The sequence below is a fragment of the Gymnoscopelus microlampas genome (assembly GCF_963454915.1).
Source record: "Gymnoscopelus microlampas genome assembly, chromosome: 3".
Classification (NCBI taxonomy): domain Eukaryota; kingdom Metazoa; phylum Chordata; class Actinopteri; order Myctophiformes; family Myctophidae; genus Gymnoscopelus; species Gymnoscopelus microlampas.
The window spans coordinates 53,319,129-53,331,732 of record NC_139940.1 but is presented as its reverse complement, the minus strand read 5'-3'; the positions used below and the strand labels follow the sequence as shown (position 1 = coordinate 53,331,732).

The following is a 12,604-nucleotide window of genomic DNA, read 5'->3' as shown; positions in this document are numbered from 1 at the left end:
ACCAGTGGTGTGAAGTAACTGAGTACATTTACTCAAGTGCTGTGCTCAGCATTTTCAAGCACAGCATTTCTCTAGGTACTTTTACATCTCGGAGGCAAATATTGTACTTTTACTACACTACAATTATAAGAAAACTTTAGTTACTAGTTACTTTTGAGATATAAACTATTATAATATTATATAAAAAACACATTAACTACTTCAGCCCGATTGTATACAAGTGTATATAAGGCTATTTTCAAACATTTTAGTATTTTTACTTATGCTACTTTAAAGGACAACTTTGTTTTTTTACAACCAAAGTTTATATTTTAGCTTGTAATTAAAGTAAATAAATGATGAGTGTAATTTTTTTTTCATTTACTGCTTTCTATAGTTTTAGCATTTTTTGCGATATTTTTTACAGTGGGCGGGGGCATTCTGTCCGGTGGCTAAATATGCCTTTTTTACACAATAAAAAAGGTCCGGCTGTCTGAGATGGCCAGATGTGAGTTATTGGGGGCTAGAAGAGCTACTGTAAATAATAATAAAGAAAACGCCGGGTTAATGTGTTAAAAAAATACACATTTAGCCACCGGACAGAATGCCCCCGCCCACTGTGAAAACACTGTAAAAAAGATTGTGAAAATTGCTAAAACTATAGAAAGCAGTAAATTTGAAAATTTTAACACTCATCTTTTATTTACTTTAATTACAATCTAAAACATAAACATTGGTTGTAAAAAAAAACAAAGTTGTCCTTTAAGTACATTTTGATGCCAATACATTTACTCAAGTACATTTTGAATTCCCAACTTTTACTTGTAACAAGAGTATTTCTACAATGCAGTATTGATACTTTTACTTAAGAAATGTGAGTACTTTTTCCACTACTGCACACAACAACAACAACAACACTACACGTTCATGACTGGAGAAGACACAAAGACAGAGAGTCAGAGGAAGAGAGAGTCAGGGATGGAGAGAGAGAGTCGGACGGAGGGAGACTCTAGTCAAATGTATGCACCGTCGTCGAAAAGAGCCGACCTACACGTTGTGAGCTTGTAGGTCGGCTATTTCCTTCATGCGACTAAGTACGAATCGGGCTTCAGACAGAGAGAGAGAGCGAGAGAGAGACTCAAGGTTGGAGAGAATCAGACAAGAGTCAGGGTTGGAGAGAGAGACAGAGACTCGGAGGGAGAGAGAGGGGGGCGACAGGGATGGAGAGAGAAAGAGTCGGAGAAATGGAGAGGAGGACAGATAGCCCGGGACCAGACGAATGTGCCAGTGCAAAAATAAATTGCACTCTGCGATTTGGGTCTGGCACAGCGCCGTTGTGAATCCATTTCCTGCTCCAGAAGTCTGGGGTGACCAATCAGGGTCCAGTAGTGAAATATGGGAGACTGCGATTGGTAGTTGGTTGTAGGTCTAACCAATTGCGTGCAGAGCTATTGTTTTGATCCCGCCCCCTTGGAAAATAAACGTCCTCATAGAAGCACCAGAGTCATATCCACGCAGTGATATAGTCTGGCTACGCGAGGCTAGAGGACAGAGGGATGGAGAGAGAAAGAGTCGGAGAAATGGAGAGGGGGACGGAGGGATGGAGAGAAATAAACAAACAGTTGAAAGAGGGAGGAAGGGAAAGAAAAGGGTCAGAATAGGGAGAAAGGGACAGGAGGGCAAAGAGAAGTGGGATAGGGAAAGTGTGATGAAGAGCTATGGAGATAAAAAAATGGGGGGGGGGGGGCGGGTACCGAGAAAGAGAAACAGGATAGAGACAGAGGAAATAGCCTTGTGCTGCGAAGAATGATTTGCAATATTAACACCCACGACCAGTGTTGTGGCCTGTTGTAATAACCAGTGGCTGTTTGTTCGTCAAAGCAACAACTAACATTTTAGAGTTGGCCAATGAGTTGGGTGTCGGTTCAGGACATGTTCTATTGATTTATCACATCCCAACGAACGACTTGAAAACTCCATCTTCACAAATAATGAAAACCTTATTTGTGGAGTCGTCGAAAAGCAAAACTATTCATATTGGGCGTAGTTGGAGGTGTGTCTTCCATTAGTTATTTTATTTTTTACATTAGACTGATTCAGGGTAGGATACGGAATCCCTTGTTTGGGCAACGAAATGACAGCCCACTCGAGTAGTGTTATGTATGAAGGAGGGGGGGGGGGGGGGGACTCACACACTGTCTGGGATGAACTGACCCAGCCTGCCCTCCATGTGGGAGAGAGACAGGGAGGACAGTGAAAATAAACTATGAAAGGCAGAGTCCAACTCCTGACAGCAGCCAGCCCCTCCGAGAGAACAGACGAGGGAGTAGAGAGCTGTGATGTAACAAGAGAGAAAGAGAGAGTGGTCTCCAGAGTTTCAACAGAGTTGGGAGTGACGTGTAATAAGAAAACAAGATATCTTGGAAACTACTGGTTGATTTCCTAAATTGCTTTAACCCATTAAGACCAGAAACGCATCTACAAAGGTCTTCTAAATCAAAACGGGTATAAAAAATATATATTCAAAAAGGTTTGCACAAATTTCCAATATTTTTCAAGAATAGCAGATCTACAAGCTCATAGCGCGGCACTCTGTGTCGCGCTATGAGCTTGTATATCTGCTATGTTTGAATAGCCAAAGTATAACGTGTGTAGCGACATTCATGAGTGTCAAAAATCTGATTCGCGTACATTTTTTGAAGTGCTTTTGAGTTCAATCAGATTTGTGCAGCATTTTCCAGGGCATGCTGATTGTAATAGTTACAGTAATTGAGGACAGCCAAGCAGTTGCCTGGATTAAAAATAACATGCAACACAAAAGGACAACTGGAGACAGAGAGGGTGAGACAGAGACAGACTGAAAGAGGAGAGAGCAGAGGAGAGCAGTGACAGAATAGAGGCCAACCGATGCCAGATTATATGGATCCATGCCCGTCCCCATTTAGAGGTAGTTTTGACTAATATTTTGTTAAAAAGTGGAAGATCAAAACATTTATTTGATTAAAGTTATAAGCAAACACATATAATAAACAAACCATGTATACATTTTCAAAAATAGACAATCTACAAGCTCACAACACATCTCAACAGATGAGCTTGCTTGTAGATCAGCCATTGTTTTTGAAAAGTTTGGAAAAACGTGTATTTTCGCCATGCCCAAAATAAAGACTAGGTTGAAAAAGAAAAATCACATCGGCTGCTTAATTGCTGATACCGAAGCAAAAAAAGTCAAATAATAGCCAATTAAAGTACAGAAGTCCTGACGTCACTCGTTAATCCCCTGGTTCGTAAAGTATTTTCTCTATGGAGAATAACATTGTGTCATCTAAGAATCGTCTCATAAGAATTGTGGTCCAAAAATAAACAAACTGTCTCGGCGATATTGTCAGGGAGGTGGCTCTGTATCGTTTATGATAGTCAGTCACTCATATTTGATACAGTCCGTTTCTGGCGAAAATGTAACTAATTCAACGGAGGTAACATTAGCGTTTTCTCACCGCCAGTTGATGCTTCATATCCATATGAGTCAAACCGCTAGGATCATTTGTTTATTTTTGGAACACAGTTCTTATTTGACGCGATATTAAACTATGGGAATTCAGAACGGGGGTGGAAAACCGCGAACCAGGTAGGATGTGTAAATTACGTCAGACCTCGGTGCTCTATATATCGGCCAAACTGATACATCGTCAGGCTCTAGAGAGGATTACCATTAGAGCTGGCTAGTGGTGCTTCAGACAGAGCAGAGGCCACTAGACCACTGTACCAGACTACCAACTATCACAATGAGGGTGCACTGTCATCTTGCCAATAGAAATCATTAACCCATTAAGAGCTGAGGCGATTCATTAAAAAAAAAAAAATTTGGGGGGGGGGGGAAATGTTCAAGATTTTTGAATAGCCAAAGAAATCTAAAGTGACACAGATGAAATCCAGGTCTTAATCGGTTAAAAAAAAAAGAAAACTCCTTCAGTTGATCGTGTGTATGCGTTTTCTGATGCAGACCTGGAGCATGGGCCAGGAGCAAAATGTATTCACTTTCAGCTCATGGAAAAACGGTCCCCTATATTACATGCAATACTTCAAAAGTCTGCCTGAAGTTCAGTGGACAACAGGACAGTGTTTTTGGTTTGCCATGGCCTGCTGCAGTAAATGGTGCATGTACTGTGTTGTGTCTTCATACAAAGAACATTACATTCACACACACACACACACACACACACACACACACACACACACACACAGACACACACACACACACACACACACACACACACACACACACACACACACACACACACACACACACACACACACACACAAGGCACCAACCTGCACTCATCAGGAGCAGTTAGGGGTTCAGTGTAACTGTTTGTTTTTAAAGTATAACATTAAATAAGTCAGTAATTTATTTGTATGTTTAAGTTATTTGTCACACCTGCCCTGTGCAAGTTCTGTTTACAAAGCCTAAAAAGGCAACCAGATTTGTAATCCATGTTCCAATGTGCAATGTCAAACAATTAAATCGTTAATCGCAATTATTTTTATGACAATTAATCGTCACCTTACATTTTGTAATCGTGCCAGCCCTAATTATGAGGCAAGACTCAACAGTTGCTGTACATGTTTCTACACTTCCTGAGTTGAACATTTTTCTTTCACAACGACTGGCTTTGAATGGTGTTTTAGTGGCTATAAGGAGTAGAAGCCATTGGTTCCCAAGATTGTTCAGCTGAGACCCGAAAGATGTATTTGGCGTCGCCCCGGGACCCAAAGTCATAAAAACTCCATTACAATTTAACCACTTAAGCACCATTTAATAGTGAAAATGGCCGATTTACAAGCTTACGGCTGCTTTTTTTAATGGCTTATTTATTTGAAAATAACTGAAATAATTGCGTATTTCTTCGAAACGATGAAGAAATGTAGGAAATTGAAGGGAAAAAAATATTTATTTGTGACCCAAGAAAATGGGTCAAAGATCTGAAAACGGGTCCCGACCCACTGTTTGGGAAACACTGCTGTAAGCGATGCACTGGTTAAGAAGGCCTCCAGACACACATGTACCATTCAGATGGCCAGGAATTGAACCCCAGTAGAGATTTCCTCCCTGTGTTGCCATTAAGCTCTCGGCTATCTAAACTACATAAAAAGGGAAACTCACAGGAGAGGGCCACCCACTCTTTTTTTAATAAAGCATTAATCTGTTTCTTTTTTTAAAAGGTGGGGTTAAAGAGCCTGCCAAGTTAACATGCATAAACAGAAAACCAAAACCTTGAGGAACAGTAGTTTGTCTATCAACCATTCTGCTTAGACTACAAGGTTTCGTCACGGCAACCTCCAAAACTAGGAAATTATCATTTTATGGCCAGGTCGACATTTGCATGTTAGAAGGATGAAGTTGCAGTTGTAGCATCTAGGACATACATGGGCAACTGGCGGCCCGGGGGCCACATGCGGCCACCTTCACTTGGCCCGCAAGTTAATATCGGAATACTGATATATTATTGATTTCAGCTGTTCCAATTCCAAACATGCAAACATGACCCGCTACTATATTAGTAGCTTCATGACTAGTATTATTGTATTATCTTTTTTATGTCCAATGTATTTAAGTTCACAAAGTTAACATAAGTATAACTGAATGCATTTGAAATTAAATACAAATGTTAATTTTCAGGATTCCAATTCAAAATTAGCAAAAATAGCTGATCTACAAGCTCAAAACGCATCGCACTGCAACACGTTTTGAGCTTGTAGATCGGCTATTTTTGCTACTTTTGCGTGACATAGAATGACGAAGTAGGGCATTAATTACGAAAAAAGTTAAAATACAGAGAAAATTGACATTTTGATTTACATATTGCAAAAACATTTGCGTCACCTTCCAACTTCTCAGAATGTAAACATCGCTCTGGAGCCACACTTTAGAGGGATTTTCCTGACACCAGCCATGTGCCAGTGCTCAGTCACGCAGCTCACTGGGCCCATTAACATCATGGCAAAGATGTGCACAGTGCACGTCCACAGTTACTACGGAAAACCATGTTTCAGCTCGTACTGAAACCAATCTGGTTCCTTTATGTATTTGTCATTTTCAATGTGTTTTGGGGAGCCATTTAATAGTTTCATTTTTTCAATAATAAAGTCTTCGCATATTCTAGTTGTTCCATGCACATATTTTCATTTAGACGACGCTTTGTGGTGGGATTGGTGTTACAACTGTAGATTTGTATATTTACAACAGATTGATTTTACGTGTGTGTGTGTGTGTGTGTGTGTATGTGTATATATTTACAACAGATTGATTTTATGTGTGTGTATGTATATATGTGTGTGTGTATGTATATATGTGTGTGTGTGCGTAAATCAGTCTTTACTCTCAAGCAATTACCACAGCTCTGCGTCCATTAGGTAGGGGATTGTGGTCAATGTAGTGATAATTACCTCTGATCTACATGCTGTAATGTCAACATTCACTTTTTAAAAAGGGCTGTTTTACACAACCTAATGAGAACGTGTAACATCACTAAAAGGCTCTTATACTGTCAAATCCTAAGTGTTTAAAGTGCTAAAGACACGGTAGGGGAAGACTGAGGCTAACCTGTCTGATCTCTAGCTAGCTGGTCTGAGGCTCAAGGATAAACAGTAGGAGACCCAAGCTAACCTGTCTGATCTCTGGCTAGCTGGTCTGAGCTGGCAGAGAAACAGGTGGCCAAATGACACAGAGACCACTCCTCCTGACCAGACTAGCCTTGACGAGGAGGATTTGGCCCAGACAAATCTGCCGTGCAAACACAGAGCAGCATTGACTGACCTTCGTGCACTTGAGAAGTCTAAAAGCCAAGACTAGGGTGGAGCTTTCTACACAAACGGCTATTAAATGCTATCCATTCTGTAAATACATTTTATTTTATCAGCACTGGACATTAAGCGTTTCATGCAGTTACTGGCATTTGTAGGAAATGGCTTCACTTAAGGGAAAGCCACAGCAGGAAATATTAACATTCATAGGCCAGAACAGAATTATTATTATTTTTGAATCAAATTCCAAGTTCAATGCCTTTCGACCACAAGTACCACCAGTGGCATATTGTATCTCTACAGAAAAAACAAACATTAAGCATTTACAATAAATGCATAATCCTGACAACTAGCTGGATTCTTATGATGGATCACCTCTCACTGAGTTGTACGCCATTTATGTCACATCCACCACAGAGACCGATCTGATCATCATCATCATGACCACTTCCTCACAAATGGAGAGCTCAGTCTGTCATTTGTGCAAATACAGTCTATTGTCTTCCGTCTACTGAATGTGTGTTCTCTGCTATGTAATATTGCACTAATGTGAATCCTGTGTGTCCACTCCCTTTTTTTCCCCTTTTCTTATTTGTGTTATGTTGTCACAGCAACGGATGCAAAAGGAAATTCCTTGCATGAACCTCATATTGTACATGGCAATAAAAGTGATTATTGGCTAACTACCAAGTGTGAATGAATCGGTTCGTTCTGTGCAATTCCGGGCTTGATGCGTTTCCAGCGCTGACATAAAACGAGTCGAGTGCCTGACAACTGCATTATGACTGGGGCACTAGCTGTCCAATCCACACTTACTGAACTGATCTGCCCTAAAAAGGTTAATAGTGGACCCTTGTCGTTTAAAAAAAAAAGTTAGGTGGGTGGCTCTAAGAAAAGCTGACATGTGCATCACCAGTTCCCAGCTACCATCCTCTCTGTCTATATTTGAAACGAACCGTTTCCTCCAATCCGCTGTCTGTCGGTCCCTGCTGTCATTTCCTGCCGCCGCCCTGAGCGGCAAATAAGGCCTCGCCACAATCACTTGGCACTCACACTTCCTGACTGTCACCCAGCCATGACACTGTGATGTCTGACTTCTCACCAGAGCCACAGAGAAAGCCTCTGTTAACATATCATTTACCATCCAATACTACACATTTACAACTCCAAAAAGAGATAATCTATCAGTCAGACTAAATAGAACACACACAACCCTGTTACACAAGTACAAAGTAACATACAAACGTAAGTCTTTATAGGTATTTAATTAACTAGTTTCTTGGATGTTTCGCATACTTTTGCCTTATTTGAATCATCAATCATTCTGTACATACTTAAGGCCGACTCGGTAGCTAAAATGGTTAGAACCCAATCACAAATGGGCTCTAATGTCTGACTGCGAGTCCCTGGTTCAAATTCTGGCCGGCCAAACCTTTTTTTCACTGCGATTCTTCAGGGATAGACAAAATTACTTTAAAAAAATGTGTAAATACTTGAAAATATTTGACCTCAGCTTGCAGTACAAACAGGAAGACATGTCTATTAATTTTGCATGTTCCTGTCACAACTAAGATTCATTTGGTGTCTCCCTGGGACCCAAACTTACAAAAATACATTAGTAATTAATCACATATGCACTATTTAATAGTGAAAACAGAAACACTGGGATACATCACACAATCCTCCATGAACAATATTCAAGAACGGCCAGTCTGGTAATGACTTCAACTCAATTGAATTCTTAATATATTAGTCTTAGTATATTATCAATCTGTCACCTGTGATTGCACAGATGACGTCCTCAGGGAGGAACCAGCTGGCTGTTCCCCAGTTAAGGTTTAAGACTATGGGTGACTGTACCTTTGTCATTAGGGCCTATCGACTCTGGAATGAGCTGCCTGAGGAGCACAGCACAGGCTTCCAAATCAGTATCTTCTTTTAAATCATCTTAAAACATTACTTTTACATCTTTTGTTTTTATTGTTATGAAATACCAGTTTTAGTTTGTATGCGAGGCCATTTGTAACAGCTGGGTTTTTGCTATAACAACTGTGAATTTCCATGGGTATTATGGTCCATTTCCCAGTCAAAACGGTACCATTCCATAAGGAATATTTGGTAGAGCGTGTTTAAATAAAGGGCAGTGTTTATAAAGGCTTAGTCACCTCTGCCTTGAGTAAGAAGCTTCTATAGGCTAGTTATCAGTGACAACACATGTCTTGAAAGACCCTTATCGCGGTCTAAAAAAAAACTCAAGTCTACCATATGGCCAGCCTGATAGGGCTTCACGGTCTGTCTCAGTGTGAATGCTAGCTAAAGCTACAGTATTGCAGTACACTGCTCTCTCCAAGGACACACAAAGAATAAGAACAGGGTCAAAAGAAGTTGGTCACAAACCAGCAATAAACCACACAATAAATACTGCACCTTGTGGCCACCAGGCGCTTACATCCACACACAGACACACACACTGAGGTTGAAGTAAGGGACAGGAATTTGGCGAGTTGTCACGGGCCTTGCCTGACATTCCACAGCGTGGGAGATTGCAAGTTCCTCACACAACAAAAGAGTTCTAACTATTTGTGGCATCTGACCTGACATCATTTTCGACTGCTTTGTCCAACATCCAAATAGTCCTGGCATGGGTGATGGGATTTTTCCACAACTCAATATGATCATCAATATTTGATGCGTGCCGATATGGTCATGGTTTCTCTCAACTTTACCTTAATGACGCAACTCAACCATGTACCTCCATGTATTATGTCTTTAATTACTGACAGACTTCTGAATAGGCCTACATGTTACTGGGAAGACAATGAAAACCTTTTCTTTTCATATATCTATTTAAAATCTATCCCATTTAAGAATTTGATATATTTCCCAGAGCTATTGTCAAGCGTCAAAAAAAGTGGTAAAAAAAATAAATAGAAATGCATGCTCTAAAGAGTGTGCAAATGTCCATTTGGTTAAACTCTCAGAGTAAAAGCAACCCTGAGGATTTTACTGTGTTGTATAGAACCTAGCTGGCCAGGTGAGTGTAGTGAGGTCCCAAGCAGGGCCAAAGTACAGTGCATTACATCATAACAAGTCATACAGCTGTGGTCTGATCTGCAACGGTCTAAACCGGAAACACATCAAGGTGTCATTATGTGAGTCCAGTTCAAATCTGCTGCTGAAACCAATCAAACTATTAATTATAGGAAACTGAAGAGGAATCGGAATCAATTGGTATGCCACCTTCTGGAAACTGCAGTTACGCACAGAGCCTAGCCTATACAAGGCCAGAATGAAAAGTTACATGTTCTCTGGTCATATCGGCAACACTAGGTCAGGATGAAGCTGGTAAAGTTACAGGTTATTGGGTTAAAAACATGTAAAGTTAAACGTTATTGGGGTGAAAAGCATGTAAAGTTCCATGTTCTCAGGGTGAAAAGCATGTAAAGTTCCATGTTCTCAGGGTGAAAAGCATGTAAAGTTCCATGTTCTCAGGGTGAAAAGCATGTAAAGTTCCATGTTCTCAGGGTGAAAAGCATGTAAAGTGACATGCTCTCAGGGTGAAAAGCATGTAAAGTGACATGTTCTCTGGCCGTGTCTGCGACACAAGGCCAGGATGAAGCCAGTAAAGTCCAGAAGTACTGTACCTGTTCTCTGGCCCTCTTCTCCTCCTCAACCTGTCTCTGCAGGATCTCCGCTCTCTCCTCGGCCTCGTCCGCCTGCTGTTGTAAAACTTTTATTTTCCGCTTCACCGCCTCGATGCTGTTGACTCCAGCCATGTTGGGTCTGTTTGTGTGTGTGTGTTGTTGGGGGTTGTTAGTTAAGCCGGTGAGAAGCCTTCCAAACACGCTCCTCTGATCAGCGAGGTCGCTTCTGGAGAGGGTCAAAGAGGTAAAGACATAGGGTTGGTTTAAAGTAGAGTCAAGTGAAATCCCTTCCCGTCGATGCTAACGCCAGTGGTATAAATTAACTAATACATTTACTCAGGTACTGTACTTAAGTACAATTTTGAGGCATTTTCACTTCAGTGGAGTATTTCCAATTTGCTGTACTTAAACTTCTACTCCACTACATCTCAGAGTCAAATATTGCACTTTTACTCCACTATAATTATTTGAAAACTTTTGTTACTTTGAAGATTTCGAATGTTACAAAACATACATTACAACTTCAAACCTATATACATTTCGGCCAACTTATCTACAAGCTCACAATGAGTCATACCGAGCTTGTAGATCTGCTATTTTCAAAATATTTTTTAAAAATGTGAAAACATTGAAAATGGGACATTCTGCATAATGAGTACTTTCTACTTTTAGTAGTTCCAAGTACATTTTGACACCAATACTTTTAACCTTTTACTCGAGTAAATGTTTTATTCTGGAGTTTTACTTGTAACAGAGTATGTCTACATCGCAATATTGATACTTTTACTTAAGTAAAGAAAATGTGAGTACTCTTCCCCACCACTGAGTGAAATCCCCTCCCCGTCGCTCCTATAAGGCTGATGTCTCCTGAAACAACGCCCTACTGGTTTCAACCATAGAATCACTATATTACTGGTGTCAAACTCAACGCAAAGTCTTCTACTCTAGAGGATAGCAGATCTTCAATCTAAGCTTAAACACACCCTGGAGGTCGTGACTCGCGAGCTTGGTTATCGGCTATTCTCGCCGAATGTTCGCCCATTTTCGGACCCAAATAAATCCCAAACGTTCACTCTATCATCCCATGCCCCAGAGAAACTAAAAGAGTCATCGGGACGGCCAGAGGGTTCGTAATATGTTGGTTAAATGGTTGAAAAACATGGAAGGATCGTTACCTGGAAAGTTGACGGTTGTTTATCAAAGTCGACGCGTCGGTACAAGTTTGATCTCACTTCACACACACACAGCAAGTTTGTCCAGTTTCTGTTAGCTACGGCTAAGCTAACGCAGGCTAACTTACTAGTGATCGGGTGGCACGCTTGTTATAAACGCTGGCGACGCCGCTGCCGGTAGCTATGAGGCTATAACAAACGGATATAGTGAAGTTTGATCGCGGTGAGTTGAGTTAGACGGCAGAGAGGAGCGATCAGGAACCCGAGGAGAGATAAAAGCTTCTTTTTTTTATAAGGATAGTGTTGGAGGGTAAAGTTGTCGTAGTTCAGACACGGCCTCTCCCTCTTCTTCCTCTCTGACTGGGTCTCCTGACTTCCTCTGTCTTCAGCTCGAGCGCGGGGTTGCCAGACTTCTGCGAGAGAAATAAGCGACCAGGGTCTAGGAAACGGTCAGGTGGGCACCAAAACCATCTGGACACTAGGGACATGTGGGCACTTGGTCAACTGGGCACTGGGGACATGTGGGCATCTGGTCAACTGGGCACTATAGGCCCTAGTGCCCACATGTCCCCCTAGTGACTAGGGACATGTGGGCATCTGGTCTACTGGGCACTAGGGACATGTGGGCACCTGGTCTACTAGGCACTAGGGACATGTGAGCACCTGGTCAACTGGGCACTAGGGACATGTGGGCACCTGGTCAACTGGGCACTAGGGACATGTGGCCACCTGGTTTACTGGCCACTAGGGACACGTGGGCACCTGGCCAACTGGACACTAGGGACAACTGGGCACAAGGGGGCATGTGGGCACTTAAGGGTGGAGACATCTGGGCACTAGGGACATGTGGGCAGGAAAATGACAAGCCATATATATATATATATATATATATATATATATATATATATATATATATATATATATGTATGTAGAAACAAGCCAAAAAAAACACAACCCACAAATATCAATTTTTACAAGCAACTTTACAGAAAAAGGAGCCCAAAG

The 12,604-nt window shown here is 41.2% G+C and overlaps 1 protein-coding gene across 2 annotated transcripts in view; it reads right to left on the bottom strand.

The window, feature by feature from the left end:
• Positions 1-11,971, bottom strand: part of LOC311041442 (uncharacterized protein) — a 30,923-nt gene extending 18,952 nt beyond the window's left edge. For both annotated transcript variants that reach the window (XM_084051817.1, XM_084051818.1), the window contains exons 1-2: positions 11,603-11,971; positions 10,428-10,653 (exon numbers count right to left, since the gene is read on the bottom strand). In XM_084051817.1, the coding sequence (XP_083907943.1) occupies positions 10,428-10,559 (132 nt within the window). In that variant the 5' untranslated portion in view covers positions 10,560-10,653; positions 11,603-11,971. The remainder of the gene's footprint in view (positions 1-10,427; positions 10,654-11,602) is intronic.
• Between the last annotated feature and the right edge of the window lie 633 nt (positions 11,972-12,604).